Source organism: Erpetoichthys calabaricus, chromosome 1 (genome assembly GCF_900747795.2).
Source record: "Erpetoichthys calabaricus chromosome 1, fErpCal1.3, whole genome shotgun sequence".
Lineage (NCBI taxonomy): Eukaryota > Metazoa > Chordata > Cladistia > Polypteriformes > Polypteridae > Erpetoichthys > Erpetoichthys calabaricus.
This window is the reverse complement of record NC_041394.2, coordinates 192,785,625-192,801,536: the sequence shown is the minus strand read 5'-3', so window position 1 is coordinate 192,801,536 and position 15,912 is coordinate 192,785,625. Positions and strand designations below refer to the sequence as shown.

The 15,912-nt window shown below is 36.7% G+C and overlaps 1 protein-coding gene across 2 annotated transcripts in view; it reads right to left on the bottom strand.

Moving 5' to 3' along the window:
- Positions 1-15,912, bottom strand: part of LOC114658490 (chemokine-like protein TAFA-2) — a 636,259-nt gene that overhangs the window by 253,056 nt on the left and 367,291 nt on the right. For both annotated transcript variants that reach the window (XM_028810567.2, XM_051928696.1), the window contains exon 2: positions 14,072-14,178. In XM_028810567.2, coding sequence (XP_028666400.1) covers positions 14,072-14,177 — 106 coding nt within the window. In that variant the 5' untranslated portion in view covers position 14,178. The remainder of the gene's footprint in view (positions 1-14,071; positions 14,179-15,912) is intronic.

Below are 15,912 nucleotides of genomic sequence, written 5' to 3'. Positions count from 1 at the left end.
GAAAGGATCATTGAGCTCAACCCACCTAAACCAGACTCATCACTACATAATCACTTTCAGAGTATTCAACAAATCACACAATGAGTAAAGGAGAGGATGGTGAGGTCCCAGTCCAGACAATCTCAATCGTACAACCGGAGACATAAGCCTGTGCAATTCTCGGTTGGGGACAAAGTCTGGATCAGGACTCATCCCCTCTCCAAAGCCTCTGAGAAATACACTGCTAACCTGGCTCCTAAGTGGTTCGGCCCGGCTACAGTTGTCCAAAAGAAGGGACCAGTGACCTACGCAGTAGAGTGGGGATTGCCAGGGACTAAGAAAATAGACACTATAAACATCTCTAATCTCAAGCCTTGGTTCGGCCATACACCACGGCCTGGGGGTGGGGATTGTAGCAGTGCTACTTTCTAAAAAATGCATCTCCCAGCAGTCCTTGCAGGGGCTGCTGGGGTCAAAGGTGGTCAAAGGAGGTTTAAAAGAGGGCAGAGGGCAAAAGGAAAGGGAAAAAGTTTGTTTTGTTTGGTGCGTTGTGTGTTGCGTTTATCTGTCGTGCTGCCTGCTATTGTTGGAACTTTAATTAATCATTGTGTCCTGGACTGTATTAGGTTGTTGGAGTCTGGATCACTGTCTACCTGTGCACTGAGGACTGCGTTTGGATTCATTGGTTTTCCGGAAGAGGGAGCTCTCCTGAACCATCCATCCGATTTCATCCTTTCAGTAACTACCTGTAGGACTGTGTTTTCTTTCATCCTTTCAACATACAGATCGCTGGACTTAACTTCGTCACTTCTCATTTCATCCGGTTTGGTTTCATGGACTTTGCTGTGTGGTGTTTGTGTGTATATATGTTAAATGTAGTATCGCCAAAGGGGTCAGGGGTGGTATTACTGTCTTCATTTAGTTAATTGTGTTTCATTATACTCTTAATTGTTTGCCTTTCCCAATGTGCTTTATTGGTCTCTGTCGTGAGTGTGTGTGGGTCAATCCAAGGCTGGGGACGTTCCTGGGATCTCTTGTATTAAAATAAATAAATCACTGTCAGCCTGGACGGTGTGAATCTTAGCGGCCCCTGACCGCTACAGTGTATTCCAACAAGGTTTATTGTTGACTTCAGAAAAATGTGTATAATAGTATGTACTTGTGTGACTAAAACATTTTATAGAAATTATAGAAGTAGGTCAGTTTCATAATATATTAAAAAGACCCTCTCACAATTAACAATAATGATGGTTGGGGTGTTATGTCAGCTTTTGGAAACTCTGCTTCTATCATAAGGACTTCTTCAGATGTTTTATTGTAAAAACATAAAAAAACAGCATATTTGTTTGCATATGGCTTCATTATGCTGTCATCAGTTGGCATAACATAAAAAATGCATGTCATCCTTCATTCTAAAAAACTGCAAATGGCATATCACTCCTCAAGTGTCAGAATTAGCATAAAAATATGCTGTCAGGAAAACTAAAGTCTACACATTTTTACTGTTGTAAAAATAAACAACAGAATCACATGATGCAAAAAGAGTGCTGATTTGTATCCAGTTTGTTCTGATCTTAGTAAAACTTTCAGATATTATATTGTTTCATGCAAATATTTTTTCCTGAGATACTCTGTATTCATCCTGCGGTGGTTAGGCACCCTGCCTGGGATTGGTTCCTGCCTTGTGCCCTGTGTCCACCGCAGGACACACACAAACACACCCACACACCAAGCACACACTAGGGCCAATTTAGAATCGCCAGTTCACCTAACCTGCATGTCTTTGGACTGTGGGAGGAAACCGGAGCACCCGGAGGAAACCCACGCAGACACGGGGAGAACATGCAAACTCCACGCAGGGAGGACCCATGCCAAAATCAAGTTATGTAAAAATTATGTGGACTTGGAATGGGCAGGAGAGAAAACCACAAACCACAATGAATGGGTACTTAAACTGCAAATCCTGAAACACTTCCCAAAATTCAAAGGCTTGCTTCCCTAAATAGATTTCATCATCAATTACTGAAAACAGCATGTCTGAAGAATGTATACTCTTGGGCAGCACTAGTACCTGTAATGGATTACTTTTAACATGGTCCTTGCGTGTGTGTGAACTGTTAACATTTGAATCTGATGACTGCATATAGCGCTCTCTGTACTATTCTTTCCTCTGCATGTTCTGGAGTACTAAGGAACCACACCATGCAGCAACATGTGGAGACTGGCAAGATTGGGGAAAAAAAAAACACGCGAAACACGCGGTCAGTGATTACAAGTGCAAGATGTTATGCGAATGAATATGAATAATATGAATAATGTTGCATCCGTGCCACAATGTTTTCCGAAATGTACTATACAGGTCATAAAATGTGTTATTCCAAATATCATACATACCCATGTCTCTGTTTTTTTTTTGTCAGTGCGGCTTTGACATCATGGACCATAAGGTGCATACTAATTCAGCGTGAGCAGGAATCCTCAATAAAACTGAATAAAAAAAATCAAGTGACGGTGAGATACGAAGAAGGCAGATTCACCATTGTTTTTGTGTCAGCTTTTATCCATTTAGATCAGAGAAGGTCCAGTTCCATTGCCTCAAAACACCACTCACATCTACAGTTATTCCCAGTTTCAGATAAAAAGTAACAGCATCAGATGCCAGTAGTATGTATCGTGACTGAGAGAATAAAAGTGAAAAAAAAAGGTAACTTTTTCAAGTACTATAAATGTACACCGGCTGTTACAGATGTAAACCAAATGTATGTGTTTACTGTATAATATTAACAATAAGAGCAGCTCACTATTGAAAATGATAAATGCAGGAGGCAGTCAGAATCAAACCAGGGACTCTTGATTACAAGTCAGCAAATCTTACCGCTACGCCACGGAAGCTGTTGTATCATCCTTAAACCTTTTGTGAAAGTGTTTATTTGATCTTTGGACTTCAGGCTTCACACATTATATAATTTATGCCTACATTTTGTCATTTATTACTGAAATATGAAAAATGTTTCTGTTTTAGCAATGTGTTTACACAGATTATTGTAGAAATGGAACACAGATGAAGTGCATGTGTTCCAAATAACGATCTATTATTTCCACTCTAAAACTCCAGCACTTCACTCCCAGATAATCAAGGCATGAGCTGGGAGAACTTCTTGCCCGTTCTGAGGACAGGACAAAAGATGCTGACGGAGAGGTGCGAACGGATTTAAGGTGGGCCGGATCTACGAGTTTTTTCGTAGGCTTTGGTAATTCTGGTGTTAAATAAATGTTCCAAAGTCATTCTGCAAAATTATTTTAGTTCAATAGAACCCTCCATTTTACTTAAGCCACTCTAACCAGACAAAAGCATTCATAAGCTCATATAGATGTAAATGAGAAAGGCAGCTAAAACGTAGTAAATCTTATAGTAGACTTCAAAAAAGTACTAGCAAAGTTAGAAACTTAAACAGCTTTTTGTATGATCCAAGTTTCCCCATCTTTTAGGCCAACAGTTCAGGGACACCTGACCATCTCACCTATATGTGTTTTTGTACATCCTATTCCAAAATTATTGCCATTAACATAGAGTTGGCCCTCTCCCTATCACCACCAACAGCCTCCGCTCTTCAGGAAAGGCTTTCCACAAAATTTTGGAATGTGTCTGTTAGCATTTGCATTTGCAAAATTGCATATGTGAGGTTAGGTATTGACATTAAAGGAGAAGACCTGGCTCATAGCTAGTATTCCAAGGCTCTGTGAAGGCCAAGTGAGTTCCTCCACACCAAACTCGTCAAACCATGTCTTTATGTATCCAGTTTTGTTCACAGCTGCACAGTCATACTGGAACATAAAATGGCCTTCCGCAAACTTTTGCAATAAATTTGGAAGTGCACAGTTATCTAAACTGTCTGTGGCATTAACAGTACCCTTCACAGGAACCAAGGAGACTAGCCCAAAAGCTGAAAAACAGCCACAGATCATTATCATACTTCCACCCAACTTTACAGTAGGCATTATGCAGTCCAGAAGGTAGCATTTTCCTGGTATCCGCCAAACCCAGAATCATCCATCAGACTGGCAAATAGTGAAGCGTGATTCATCACTCCAGAGAACACATTCCTACTGTTCCAGGTGATACTTGGCATTGTGCATAATGATCTAGGGCTTGTGTACAGCCCTAGACACAGAAAGACAATTGATGAAGCTCCTGACACATATTCCTTGTGCTGATGTTGCTTCCAAAGGTAGCTTGGAACTTTCTTGTGATTCATGCATAAGAGGATAGACAATGCTGACTCACTATGGGCTTCAGTACTTGGTGGCCCCACTCTGAGTTTTCGTGGTTTACCACTTTGTGGCTGAGCTGTTCTTGGTCCTAGACACATCCCCTTTACAGTAACAGTGCCTATAGTGACTGGTGAAGATCTGCAGACTTGTGACAAAGATGGCATCTTGTGAGAGTGGCATATTTTAAGCAGTGAGCTGTTCAGTATGACCCATTCTATTGCCAGTGTTGATCAATGGAGTTTGCATGGCTAAGTATTTGATTTTACACACCTGTTAACAATGTTTGCAGCTGAAACACCTAAACATAATAATCTGGTGGTGTATCCACATACTTTTGGCTATATGGTGTAAGTATATATATATATATATTCACGGCATTCGTAGTCTGAATCACAATCTGATTGTATAGGTGGTTACCTACCAGGTAACGCTTGTGGTTGGTCAGCAAGTCGGCTAACATCCGCCACGATGCCCTCAGTTGTGAGAAGCAGATCATAGAATGGTTGAAATAGTTTACTGTCAAATAATGTAAAGAGTACGCAACACGTGTTTCACCCTAATTCTGGGCTCATCAGGCGTAAAAACTCTATTGCACTCCCTCTCAGGAATCGAACCTCGGACGTCAGCGCTAGAGGCGAAGCCCCTAACGTTGCACCACGGCGTGTGGTTCGTTTATTTGACAGCATGTAGATCGGGGTAATTGACAGTAAACTATTTCAACCATTCTATGATCTGCTTCTCACAACTGAGGGCATGAGGGTGGTGCATACATGCAAAAAATGAAATACAAATGATGGTGTTAAAGGTCAACTATAAAATGATTTCTTAACCTTAATAATTAAACTAAATACAAAAACATGCCGAAAAATAATCAGCACATTAAAAAAACAAAAGATTATAATATAACCTTCCTAAACCACATAGGATGTGGGTTGTTTTTAAAGAATGGTAAAATAAGCATTCTTTGAAAAACTGTCAATCACTGCTAAAATGGCAGTACAATCTTGAGAGGAAGGAAAATCAGTAATAAAGTCCATAGTGATCTCATTACATGGTCAGATTTGGGGGGGAATGGGGTACAATAATCCGAAGAGTGACCTTGTGAAGTGTTAGCTCTGTTTCAAGTGCAGCACCACCAAAAATAATTTAAGCAGCTTATAGGTTTTAGTGACACCAGGGTGTCCAAAAAAAGTTTAGAGTGTGCCAATGACTTCTGGCCTCAAACTGGTGCAGAAACAAATTGTTTAATTTCTGGTAATACCCTCTGGCAATATCTGAGAAGATTTTTGGAATAGTTGCTCACAAAAACTTTCAGAGGGTAATATATGGTTTTACAGCAGCTTCCTCCTCGGCAAATTACCTAGAGGAGGCATTCACTTTGTGATTCTTATTACCAGACTGATGAGAGATAGGACAATCAACAAAAATTACCAGAAATACGGACCTTCAAGATGACTGTAATTTAATCTTTTGGTTATTTTTAAATGCACCAAATTCATATGATAAATAATAAAATATTGTTCTGCCAGTGAAGCCATTCCTCTAGCTCTAATTTAATGGCCAGTATCTCCCAATTTCCCTCATGACAGTTCTGTTGTGTTGAATTTAATATTTTAGAAAAATAGACACAAGGGTAGAGTTTGCCTATGTTGGGGCACTACAGAGAGAGGATAGCATTCATAGTGATACTAAATGCATCTTTCTCCACTTCAAACTGCAGAGAGACATCAGGATGTTGCAATATAGGATCTTTAGCAAATAAACATTTCTTTGAGGGTTTTAAAAGGTGTTCTGAGACTCCTGAATCCAAATATTTTTTCTCAGAAATTCTTATTTAATAATGTTATTGATAACATTGCCAAAATTAATTCTTAATAAAACATCTTAATACATAATTCGCCTGCCTCCTCACTCACTCACTCACGTCCGTCCGAAGCCACATGCGCAGTCGCCTTCTGCGCACGTCCGAAGCCGAATACGCAGTCGCCTTCTGCGCAGCTGCCCGAAAAACCTTACAAGACCGACATCCAACCCCAACATCGTGGCAGGCGGTGGATTTACGGCTGCAAAAATTCAAAGAGAAAGGCGACTTCGAATAAAGCTCTAGAGGCCTGAAAGGCGATTTCGACTACAGCTTGAGGCCTAATTACGCATTCTGATTCAATTACGCATTCATTCAATACACCTATACAGGTTTGTGGTGCTTATACTTATTACTATTCCATATTGTACTGGAACATTCATCATTCAATATTATACTATAGGCCTGGAAAAATTTATCAACTAACAGTACAAGCCTGTACAGTAATGAGTAAAGCGGACTACAATCATTACAAAACAACTTCTTCGTTACTTATCATTTGTTCTTCATACACTGCTGACACAAACTCGTGCCTGTTTCATCTTACGTTGTCGAAATGGGCTCTTTGTCTAGTTGATAATAATTTGCAAATGCTACACAGTGCTATTTAACATTTTCTGTAAACTTCGATTTTTAAAATAGTGGAATTGTTTGGTTGATCCGGGCAACTTCATGGAAAAACTACTTAAAACTTATTGTATAAAATTTGCATTTCTCCAGTTTTTACTGAGAGATGACAGGACCACTCAAACATTCTACATAGAAAGATCCATACTACGGAAAAATTAATATGTAATCTGTATCCATATATTTACCTACTATATAATAAAACACTAAGGTCTGTGTGTCCAGTCCGTCCGAGCAATATGAGTGGTCAGACTGGCTGTGGTGATGCAACGAAAGAGGAAGTGCAAGTGTGAGACGATTGAGGAAGAAAAATGGCATATAAGGCATGATGAGAGAGTCACCTTCAAAGACTGCAAATATAAAACATGACAGGAGGTGAGAAAGGTGTCTTGAAAATAATGACAGAGTCTGAGAAGCAGGCTTTACAGGAATGTGCTTCAGAGAGGAAGTGCCGATGAAGAAATGTTCACGAAGGCAAATACAAAAGGAAAGGTGCTGAAGGCACATGTACGGTAAGAGATAGTAAAAACTTTTTCATTATTCTAATTACCTGTCTTTGGCAGGTACCGTGGCTACACATAAATCCCCAAAATGTTTCTAAATGTGTCATTAAGGAATGATTGGAAAATGGAAGGTGTGTTTGCAGATCCATTTGGCATTACATAACATTCACAATGCCATTTTCTACTCATTACATTTTTTTCTTTACAATTTTTATCCACTTAAGATTAATAGGCACACCACAATTTCAAGTTTTATGAAAACTGGTAAATCCAGTAACTTGATGGAGAAGAGATGAAATAAGTGAGAGAGGATAGTTGTTCTTATTGTAATTTTATTTAGTTTGTGGTATTCTACACAAGGCTGTAGAGAACCTTTTTTTTTTCGTGAAGAAACTCAGCTCCACTGGATTACTACATGATTTAATAAACCGGTTTGGGAATTTCCCTTGTATCATGCGTTGGTCCTCGAATCATTGCATGACAAAGAGTGGCCTTTCCCATTCATTAAAGTGGTACCAGGTGAAAGATGTACAGTAGATGTCATTCGTATCATGATGGGGCAAAAGCTCAAGCCACTTCTGCTTACTAAAAACATCCTTGAAGTTTAAACATTGATTGGGCAAAGTTTCTATCAAAAGTTAAGGAACCAAGGGAGTGAGTCTGAAAAGACAATGTTCAAAACAAATATTTCCCTAACATTTAAAGTTTGCCTAAAGCCAAATGGATTTTGGGGCTATGTTGATTTAGAGCCAGGGATACCCAAAATTAAATGCGGAGTAGAAATTTAAATTATGAAGAAGATTGTGATGTTGAAATGAAGGGTACCAATTTGTAACTCAACAGAAGGTGTCATCATTTCCAATATCTTATTCACATTTGGATCCATGTCTATGGAAAGCACTCAGTTGACACACAATTGTGACAAAAGTGCAAAACTAATAAAAAATACTGCCTGCATCACGTGAGTCAGTAAAATACAGAACAATTCTTAGAAGCCACTTTTACTGGAATAGGAAGGAATTTTCAGAAGGTTCAGACTACACATTAATAATAATGATATTGTCAATGTACAGGTACAACAAAATATAGTTATTGCATACCCCCTTGGGGGTCAGAGCACATGTTATCAAGCAATTGTAGATTAGGGGTCTTGCTCAAGGCCCAACAGAGCAGAATCCCTTTCTGGCAGTAATGGGATTTGAACCAGCAACCTTCCAGGATACCAGTACAGACCCTGAGGCTCAGAGCCATCATTTTACCAAAGTAGGACGTTGGACAGTAAGCAGTGGAGGTTGCTAACCGCCATGGAGCAGCTAAGTTGCCCACTGCACTAACCCTTTTTATAGGAGTGAGGTTTCCTGAAAATACACCACAGTTAGCCGCTCTATGACCAGAGACCTTATTAATAAACATATTTTTTTTCCTATAAACTAATGTGGAGTTTTTCTCGCTTTCATGTGAACTACTGTTTCTTTCAGTTCAGAAGAAGTTTTGACTACAGTTGGCTTATTAAGATGTTCTAGTTTTCATTCATTTAATATGGTGCCAATTTTAAAGCCAAATTAATCACCTCATAACAAATACTTAACACAACCTGACAACCATATGAAGTTTGACGTGAGTTAACTACATTGACATTTGTTCAACCAACCATCTAAACTGTAATAAAATAAATAAAAATGTTGTTTTTTATGCGAAAAATATTTTTAAAAAATTACATTATAAATAGATAGTGTCCTAAAACTTGCTTAACAATCTTAATGAAAAAGTTTAGAAGGTGATTATAGTTGATATTGATTAACATAAATCAGTCAGAAGGCCAGTTGTGAAGGAACATGGGAAGCTTGTAAACTTGGAAAGCAACTTGGTGTTTACAGTGTATTGCTGCTCAATATCCTAAATTTTATAAAAGCAAAAGTGATAAGTAAACATTGAAATGGTATTGAAGTCAAATTATTTTGCTTGAAATAACAGAATAAAAAAAACTTGTCAATGAAAATTGTTAGTGGTATCTCTCCATTGTGTTTTCAAGCACTTTTAGGATTCTAAAATTAGTCCATAGAAATTATAGCTGCTCCAGGAAAATGTTACTTAATTTTGACAAAGAGTCCCTATGCATATTCATCCTACCTTTAAGTTGTTTTCATTTGACCTACAGGGCAAAACAGCAGTAGTTACTGTATTCAGTTTTGGCTGTTCACAATGACAGCTGTGTCAGTTGCTCAGAGTAGCACTTTCTTGGTATTGTCACATGGCAGGGTTAATAGGGGTAATAGGGCAATCACCTGACTGTGTCTTCAGAGGTGGACATCTTACTTAGAACAAGCCTACATGTCTCAGCTCACAGGAAAGAACTCATGCAATGAGGATGGAAAAAGAGCAAAATTCAACCATATTGGTCAAACTACACAAGCCATAACCATTAGATTTTATTTTAATGGGAAAAGTCAAAACCATTATACCATTCCCAGTAAGTTAATATTCTGATAAAAAAGTTATTAAACAATAAACAAAGATCAATGCAAAGAATTAATATAACAAAATATGAATAAACGCTAATCATTAAAAACATAAGCACATTAATTAAGAATTTTAACCTTACCAAAAAACAGGAAAACAAAAACAACGATTTTGATAAGAAAAACTAGGAGACATAGGAACACATGGAGAACAGAACTCGAAAAAAAAAAAGAAATTAACTAGACCCTCAAAACAAAAGCCAACAAGTTAACCTTTAAACAAAGATAAGGTAAGAGCCAGAGAAATACTTAGCAGTACTCTATAATAGAATTAAACCAAGGAGCAACCATATATTTACCATTAAACAAAGCAAAATGAAACCCGACAATTCTAAGAAACAGCAAAATGAAGGGGGACTGAAAGCAATGGCGCAATAAAGAGCTGTGTCACAGTCAGCTGTTAAATACCCTTCATGTGGCTGTGCTACTGAAAACTGCAGCACCTAATGGAGATGTACCAACTAAAAGGCTTTGCCCATTTAGTGAGTAGATTAAACAGAAGAATATGAATGAGGTGGCAAAAATAAGGAAAAATGAAAATGAATTTAAAAAATGGAAAAAAGGTTAAGTTAACGGCAGGGCAACCAAAGTCCTGGATGAAAAAGAGATGATTTCTAGCAAATGAGCAGGCCAGGTAAAAATATAGCTATTCTGTATAATGTTTTGTTTGAAAGCCAAAAATCAGCAAAGCACAGCTCAGGCAAATGTATTCAGAACAATAAGTAAAAATATAATAAAAATGGCAGGCAAAAGATCAATGGGCACTAAATGCAATGGCAGAGCTCAGGTGAAGTTTTTCACAAGGTCAGAGAACAATGCTACTGCAAAGCCCTTCAGTCTGGCACTCTTCTTCATTTCCCCTTGACCGTCTTATCAACTAAGTGCAGCACAATTCCACTACTAGGCAACAGACATTTGATATAGTAGGAAATGCCATAGTCAGAGGCAGAGTCTAGACATCATCACTACCCTCTCTGAGAGGGGGGGTACACAGAGAGAGGGGTCGGGTAGGTCATTTGACTTCCCCCAAAGCAAACTGCTTGCAGTTCAAAAAATAAAACCTAATAAGTGCATAGTTTTTATAAATATCCTTAAGTTGTATTAAAAAATACACAACATTCACATTAAATACATAAAATTAAAACTGCTACACATAAATACTAAAAAAATGCATAGCTGGACAAAATAGTTGGTTTACCCATGGTGCCATTGTAACAACGAGTAGTTTTCTAGAATTGGACGAAAAGCGGAAACAAGTGTCCATAGAACAGCTATTCAAAAATCAAGAACGCAATCTTAGGGCTTTCATCTCGACTTTTTGTGTTCTGCAATAAATTGTTGTTGTTACTGTAGCTAAACTGCCATCTAATTAACCAGCTCCATTGGGTTGCAAAGAGACAAGGACACCATTTCCTGACATCTGCTAATATGTTGCCTAGTTAACATTGGCTAGCTACTGTTGTGACTTTGTCCAGATGATAAAGTTTGGTCATGATTCCTCATGATTCAGAAAGAGTCAATGGTAAACAAATGAGAATGTTAATCGTTGATCTAGGCAGGAGTTTTTGAAATGCATTTGTGCCAAAATGAAATCAATAAAAAGGTAATTATGGCATAATAAAATCACATGAAAATGCCGCACTGTTATTATGTACCTGTATATAAACGATTGACGGATTGATGGATAGACAACAAAACCAACAGAAAAGAGAGTTTTTGAAATAAATAATAAGCCTATTTTGTAATATGACATAAAAGAAAGTCCACTATGAAATATAAACAGCCTTTAAAAATAATTTTTAAATTAACGTGAAAAGTCAAATTAAAAGTACATTACTGGAACTGAATAAAATGCTAATGTAGTATTTCATGATAATTAGTAGCATTAGTATTAAGTAATATCAAATATTGTGTTCTATTTTGCAATTTATTTAAAAAGTTTATTTATTTATAGTATTTAGAGTCATTATAAATAAAAGCTTATGGCTGCATTTTGCTTTGAAATTAACACTAATTTGATTCAGTTTTAAGAATTAGAATGAGAGACAAAGCCATGCATTGAATAATAAATGTCACTGTTTCAATAGGTGTATCTTGAATCTTTGTTTCTTTTAATATTTTCACAAGAAAACTCCTTAGGCCAGGGAAATATATGACATATATTAAATATGAGCAAAATGGTAAGCTAATTAAAACAAATTTCAGTTTTTTGGAAAAAAAGAACCATCCCACCTGGGAGACTGAATATGCCCCCAACTGCTATATTGATTTCATAAGAAATCCTATGGCTGTAGTCTTACTTATTTGCAATAAGAACTATTTCATACACCCAGACAGGATATAGCACCTTTTGTAACAAATCCTATAGCTTCAGTCTTACGTACTTGCCTTATTTAATTTGTTTATACATGATGACCAATCTTGCACTTTCTTGGACCTTTTTCTTTCTTTCATTTTTTTTCTCTGTGTGGTCATCGTCCTGTAGAACAGGCTCAGGGCCAACTGACTTGTAATTAGGACATATGCAAACCTCCTCCCTCCTTTCTCCAGTGACTCCTGATCAGTTATTCACTCTTATTGAATCTTTTAGAAGTACCCCATTTTTGAGTCATCTTTTGGAAATTTTTAATCCCTTTGCCAGTCATTAACAATATAGGACTGGGAGACAGAATATCTTCAACAATTTTTTAAATTGCTTTCAAAGTAATAATTCACAGAAATATTGGCATGTACTCGTGATAATACAACAGTTACACTAAGATGTACACAAAAGGTTACAGTCTACATCAATCCAAACCATCACAGGACAACGTAGTAAATGTAATACACATTATACATAAACACTTGATTATGTTTCAACTGCTGTCAGCCATGGGCCAAGAATTAATTAGTACAAAAATGACAGGCATCCACTAGTGTCAAATATTTTTGCAATCATGATTCTTAATCACACATATGGTTCAATTTGGAATAAAATCTTTTAGAAATATTAAACAGAGAACTGGCCTTTCACAAAATATGTAGGAAAAATGACACCCAGAATCTTTAAATGAAAGAATGTAGTTATAATTTGCATGATATATACTGTACAACATTATTTTGCTACATTTCATAATTCTTCTTGAACATCACTGAAATCCCTACAATGCACAGAAGGTTCTCCACAGCCATTGCTTGACCTCACTTATGAACCACATTATCAGAAGAACCTTGTTGTTGGTGGGTATGCAGGACAGTTTCTTAATCAGCCTAATACAAAAATATTGAGAGCACTGGTACACACAGTCCTTTATTTATTCTGATAAAATGCAAAGGATGAACATTTTCTCATTTTATTCACTTGTCTTAAAATATAAGATATAATGAGCCAATAAATAAATAAAGTAGTAGCAATCTGCCAGGCAATTGATGCATGAGTGTGGTAAAGACAGGCTAAATCCTAAATATTAATCAAATTGATGGTAAAATCTCTACCTGGAGTAATAACCAAATTAAACACTTTTAATTTGCCAAAATACCAAAAACAAAAAGGACAAACAAAAACTCTTGATGGTTTAACCTTTTGTAATGTAAACTGTAGCATCTTTTATTAAATCTCTAATTCTCTTAAGGCAAACAGCATTAAAAGCAAAGAAGTTATCACACGCACACATCACAGTAGCAATGTAGACAACGTGATTATGAACAAAACAAGAAATATAAACTGTAAATAGAAGCAACAAAACTAATACAAACACTCAAATACTACTGAAAAGATGAGAATACAATTGCTGAATGCTTAGCAGTTCATGTGTAGGTCGGGAGGAAGCTCTATTGTCATCTCTATTATTGGCTATGAGTTCACTTTTCTACAAACAATATTTTAAATTAAGATACCTATAACTATCTAAGAAAATAATTTTAAAAAATGTACCAAAAGACGTGTTAAAACAAACAACATTTTTTAATAGAGGGTACCTAGCAATAATTAGGAATAAAAAAAAAAGATTTACAGTAATTAAATAGACAAAAAGAAATAGAGAAGTGGCAGAGAACTAGACTTGAGAAAATGAATGGAGACATAAACCTGTAACTTCATTGCCATTCATTGAAAGAATTCTGTCACACTGATAGAAAAGTTGCATTTAATAAGCCACAAATATTCCACATTCATTATTTTACATCCACTGGTCATTTTTTGTACTCCAGGAAAGCTTCTTGAAGTTTACTTAATTTCATTTTCTAATTTCTTTTCTTTCTTCACTTATACAATACACCATCCTGATGTCTAGGTTTTTGCAAAGGGAGAAATGCATGGATATGAAACTCACCTTTATGATGACTTGCTGTAGATACAGACTTTCCCCAAAGGGTTATCACAAACACAATAAGCAGAAGCGTTCCTTTAGTTGCTTTTTGTGTGTATCTCTCACTCATCCTGCAAAAAAATAAAAAAAGGTTGTATGTTTTATAGGAACAAATATCAGTGAATTGAAAACTGCAGTAAAATTCATTATATGATAACTAGCATAAGAAAGCTACTTCATTTTTTCTTGTATGATCACCAGCATTTCTTAAATAACAATATCCCTGGGAGGTCTATACAGGGTTAGCTTTAAAGCATCATAAGGCATCGTCAAAAAATAGCAATTGAAGTTATCCTGGTAAGAAAATAGCGATCACCTAATTTCAGTTATACATTTTAATTGGTATCCAGGCTAATATCTGTATTTGTTTAAGGTATATGTATTTAAGAGCACATTGTCGAGGCACAAGAGGTGGCACAGTTCCCTAGGACACAGAGAATTTGATCATCTTGCCAATTTGTAATGCGTTCATCTTTGGAGGGCTTTGTGTTTCTCACTTTCACTTCTATATTCCCAAGCCTGCTTCTGCCCAAGACAGCTTATGTGCAACTGAGGGAGGATGAGGTGTGAAATCTTAGATTGCTGTCCCTAGGGAATGTCTGCCCTTCTGAGCATATTGGCTTACCTAACCAGAACACGAAGGTTTAAATGGGGCAGATCAAAAGCACTGTAGATAAACTATGTACTATAACGCATTCAAAGCAAGCACATACTGTTCTAGTGAAATATACTTTGTGATTGAGAAGTGATGTACGTTCCAGGCTGACTATAGACCACCCATTACTATGTTTTAGTAGAAAGAATGTATAAACAGTGTGAAAATCACCTTTGTCAAGAGTTATGGGATCTATTCGATGCCTAAAAATCAAAATTGTTATACTGCTTTCTGATATTTACTTAATTCTTATAGCAATACCAGTTATAGAGAAGGTGATTTGATGAAGCTAATACAAAGAAAACTTCAAGAAAACTAAAAGGACATCAGTACTCATTATTCGACAATAGCCTACAAATGACAAGTTTAATACAAACACACCTAAACATATTTATTATATTCAATTAGAAGACTATCAGGCCAAGAGTTAAGAGTTAATGCACCTCATGTCTACCTTTTAAAAAATCTAGCATTCCATGGTCTTGACTGACCTACAGTATGCCTTTTACCAAATGGAAGGAGTGTGAACAAACAGTAGAAAGATGTGATGGTTCACATGAGAACTTAATAGTTTATGTTTGAGTCCGCAACACAAGTGGGGAAGCAACACGCACCACTCTCTAGCCACTTCTTGTCTTCAGCAGAGTTACAGCTGTACGAAAAGGTCAATAATTTGTGTTTGTCTTCAAACCTCTATAACCATCCCAGAAAGAATACACTCTGCTGAGCCTTCTAAAACCGATAATGGACGTGTTGACGTCTCATATTAGAATGTTGCACCACTACTAGCATTTCCATTAATTGTACATCCTGGCCAGTAACCTACTGATGGCATGTAAAATCTCTGTCCAATAATTCTTATGCAGCACTATTAACAGAATGCTCCATAATAAGGTCCTTAAGAAATTCAGAACAATCTAATTTTATTTCTTATATAGTATAAAGAGTGACTTAAAGCAGAAGCTGATTTTGAAACAGGCCTTGGTACATCTGCTATTGTTTATTATACAATATACTGTATATCTTTCATGAGTCAGCCTTCTCATCAAATATAACAAAGCCCAGAAGCTAAATAATGTACAGTAGATTGCTTGTTGCTTTTAAAACATTTAGTATTTTTCTTTAAATACACTTAAATATCATCTTGTAA